This window comes from Capra hircus, unplaced genomic scaffold, assembly GCF_001704415.2.
Source record: "Capra hircus breed San Clemente unplaced genomic scaffold, ASM170441v1, whole genome shotgun sequence".
NCBI lineage: Eukaryota > Metazoa > Chordata > Mammalia > Artiodactyla > Bovidae > Capra > Capra hircus.
The window spans coordinates 3,884-7,500 of NW_017190004.1; the positions used below are offsets into that span (position 1 = coordinate 3,884).

Below are 3,617 nucleotides of genomic sequence, written 5' to 3' on the forward strand. Positions count from 1 at the left end.
GGCCGGGGTCGCGTCGCGTCGCGTCGCTCGGCGGCGGAGGCTCCGGGCCGAGCTCGGGCGTTTGGGCGGCCGGCGCGGTGGCGTCCCCGGCGGCCGGCGACAGCGACCCGTCCTCGGGACGTTCGAGTCGCTTGTCGGGAGCCACCTGGCGGCCGCTTGTATATTGTCCCTCCCCTCTGGAGCTTCGGCGAGGCCTCCTTCAGGAGGATTGTGACTCAGCCTCTGGGCCCGAGGCAGAGCTGTCAGACACCGGCGACGCTGGCGGCGACAGTCCCGGTGGCGCCGAGGCCTAGGGACAGTCCTGCTGTCGCCGGAGATTGGTTCTCTAGGCTTCTGAGGAGGGTGACCGTCGCGGCGCCCCGGAGCCGGCTTGCGGGGCGGCCTGACCGGGTCGACCAGCATCTCCCCGTGCCCCTGCGGCCGCGGAGACGGACCGCCCGGACCCTCCCTGGGCCGGGCCGCCGCGGTGGGCAGGGAGAGGGTCTTCCCTGCCCGGAGCGCCTGGACTCGGGCTCGGCGGTCCGGACTCCTCCTGGGCCGCCCTCAGGAGCGTTTGCTTCGCCGTCGGCCCCGCTCCGGAGGTGGGGACCGGCCCGGACGGTGGCTTGGAGGTCGCCGGAGGGCGCGCCTGGGTCCGGGCCCTCGGGTCCTTTCTGCCCGAGGTGTTTTCCGCGTCGCGCTCCGGAGGTGGGGACCCGAGGGTGGCCCGGGGGAGGCGCGTGTGCGGTCCCCGCGTGGGGTCCGGTCGCCCGAGGCGTCTCGCGGCACCCGTGCTTTCTCTCTGTCCAAGTCCTGACGGGTCCGGAGACGTGGATGGACCGGACCCTGCTCCCGCGGGTGGCCGGGGAGGGCGCGCTCGACCCTCCAGCGTGCCCTCGTGGGTCTCGGTCGTCGGACGCGACTTTGGCTCACCCCTCTCCGACTCCCTGCATCCCGGTCGGGAGGTGGGGACCGGCTCGGGCCGTCCTGGGTGCCCCGTCTGGGACGGTCTGGGCCCCGGGCGCGCTCCCTGGTCGGGGCCCGCTCGTCTCGTGGGAAGCGCCTCGCTGACGGTTCCGTCTTCTGTGTTCCTTTGGCACGTCGAAGCCAAATCCCCGTCCGGAGACTCGGACGGACCGGTACCCCTACCCGCGTGGACGAAGCGGGGAGGGCGTCCTCGGCCGGCTCCCCCTCTCTCGGTGTCCGCGCCCCCGCTTTGGCCACCACGCGCCCCTCCCCCCCTCCCGGTCGACCAGATGACACCCCCCCCCCCCAAGAGAGCTCGGGGCCTGGTGTTTATGGGGCAGCGTTGGGGACAGGTGGCCGGGACAAGGTTCCGGGGGCCCTCCCTGCGAGTCGTAGATGGGCTCCTCTGTCGGCTGCTGTCATTTCGTCGCCCTTAATAGGCCTTTTTTGCCACCAGGTAAGTGCTGACACGGTCTCCTTTGGTGTCTGCCACCGAGGACTGTGGGTCTCTGGACGCACGCGGGGCTCTGGGCTTCTGGGCCGCCAGCTGGTGCCCGGTTCGGCCCTCGCCGCTGGAGCCGCCCGCCTGGGCCTGTGCGCCGGCTCCTGTGTGGTGTCGTCTGGCTGACCCGACCCGAGGGTGGCGGGGGCGAGGTGGCGCGGGTCTTCTACCCTCGGCGCCCCTCACCCCCGCTGTGGGCACCTGGTGGCGGCTGGGACGACCCCCGCCCTGTGGGCTCCGCGCCACCTGTCAGGTGTTCTCCTCTCGGGGTCGTTGGCCGCTCTCGCCTGAGGCGAGGTGGGGGGGGGATGGAGGCTGCCGGCGAGGCTGAAAGCGGGCCCCTCTGGTGACTGTCCTCGCCGTGCCTCCCCCTGCTCCACCTCGGCTCCACGGATCGATGTGGTGTGGTCGTGTTCTCCCGGGCCGAGCCGAAACCGTGCCGGACGAGGGACGGGCGTTCCCGGTGAACGTGTCCGCTCTTCTCGGTCTGTCCGCGGGGCCCCTCGCTTGTCTTCCCCCCCCGCTGCCCGTCAGGGAGGGTGAGGAAGGCAGGGGTTGGGTGTGGCCTCTGGCCCTGATCTTCGGTCTCCCGTCCCCTGCCTCGGGGCGTCAGTGGGGGCCGTTGGTCTTCTGACACGGCAGATTGCTCCCGCTTCGCCTCCTCGGCGTGTGCCCGGCGAGCGGCCCTCCCTGTGGCGGGGAGGGCTGTGCCGCCGCTGCCGCGCTGCGCGCCCCACGCGGGTGTGCGAGCGTGCCTCGTGTGACCCTCGGTGGTGCCCCTGGAGCGCTCCAGGTCGTCCCTCAGGTGCCTGAGGCCGAGCGGTGGTGTCGTTTCCCTCAACCCGGCGTCCCCCTCGGGTCCCCGCCACGGTGGCGTGTGTGTCCCGAGCGTGGCTGTCTTTCGGGGGGGTCGAGGCGGAAGGGAGAGGCGTGCCCGTTCCCCTCGTCGCGGAGGCCTCGGCGGATGAGGCCTTGCAGGGGGCGGGACGCGGGCTCTGCTCTGGCCCTGACCGCGCACACGCTCCTGCGTGGTGGTCCGCTTCCCTGTACCGCAGACCCCTCCCGCCCGGCTGAGGCCGGGCGGCTCGTGGAGCGCCTCCGTGAGCCCGAAGGCGAGACGGTCCGGGGGAGGGACGGCGCGCCCTCGGTGAGAACGCCTTCTCTAGCGATCCGAGAGGGAGCCTTGGGGTACCGGACCCCCCAGCCGCCGCCCCTCCCGAGCGCAGCAGTGGCCACCGTGGCGACTGCCGGAGCACGTGGGCAGAGCAGGACTCCCCCGCCCTCCGCGGGAGGGGAGGGAGTCGGGTGCGCCGGCCCCGCGGTGGGGCCGCGTGCCGCTCGTTGCCTACCGCGGCCCGCGCCTCCCCCCTCCGAGTCGGGGGAGGGTCCCGCTGGGCCCCGCCGGGCGTCCGGCAGGTGGGGGGCCGTGTGCGTGCGGCCGGCCCCCGTGGGGTGAGCCCTGGGGGAAAGGGGGGGCCGTGTCGGGGCGCGACGCCCGGTCGGCCTCGGCTTCCCCGGCCCCGCGGCCGTTGGTGAGGGGGAGCCCGTCGCGCCCGCCCTCGCCCCCTGAGCCGCAGCCGGTGGCGGCGTGCGGTCACGGTCCGGGCCGCCTCGCTCGAGAGCGTCGTCCCCGGGTGGTCGCGCCTCGGGGTTCAGACTCAGACGGAAGACGGATCTGTGGCGGATGGATGGCGGAAGACGGGTGGACGGCTCGCCGGCCCTGGCGGCGGGGCCGGGTCGCGGGCCACGCTCCGGGGATGGCCGGGGCCGGCCGGCGCCCCGGGCGTCGCGGGACCGCCCTCGCGTGCGGGTGGCGGTGGGATCCCGCGCTGGTGTTCCTGGGGGCCCGGCCGCGTGGCCCGGTCTTTTTCCTCCGGTCCCCGGACGGCGCCCGCGTCCCTGTCCCGCGGCCCCCGCCGTGCGTGCTCGCCGGCCCCTCCCCGCCGCCGCCGGCCTCGCCTCGCCTCTCCTCGTCCCGCGCGTGCGACCGCCCGCGTTCCCGTCCCCTGCCCGGGCCCGAGCCGGCCTCGCCTCGCCTTCACGTGGGTGTCGTCCCCCGGCCCCTGCCGGGCCGGTGGCGTCCCCGGGCGGAGCGGTGCAGTGCCCTCGGAAAGCCCTGAGCGAGGGGGGCGGGGCGGGGGAGCCCCGCGCGCGTGAGGGCCGTGGGGGG

General features: G+C 75.1%; 1 protein-coding gene across 1 annotated transcript in view; it reads right to left on the reverse strand.

The window, feature by feature from the left end:
- Positions 1-1,613: 1,613 nt before the first annotated feature.
- LOC108634774 (collagen alpha-1(I) chain-like) overlaps positions 1,614-3,617 on the reverse strand; it is a 4,348-nt gene continuing 2,344 nt past the window's right edge. The window contains exons 3-6 of the mRNA XM_018045013.1: positions 3,167-3,617; positions 3,001-3,122; positions 2,797-2,906; positions 1,614-2,609 (exon numbers count right to left, since the gene is read on the reverse strand). The exon at positions 3,167-3,617 is cut by the window's right edge and continues 136 nt beyond it. Coding sequence (XP_017900502.1) covers positions 1,614-2,609; positions 2,797-2,906; positions 3,001-3,122; positions 3,167-3,617 — 1,679 coding nt within the window. The remainder of the gene's footprint in view (positions 2,610-2,796; positions 2,907-3,000; positions 3,123-3,166) is intronic.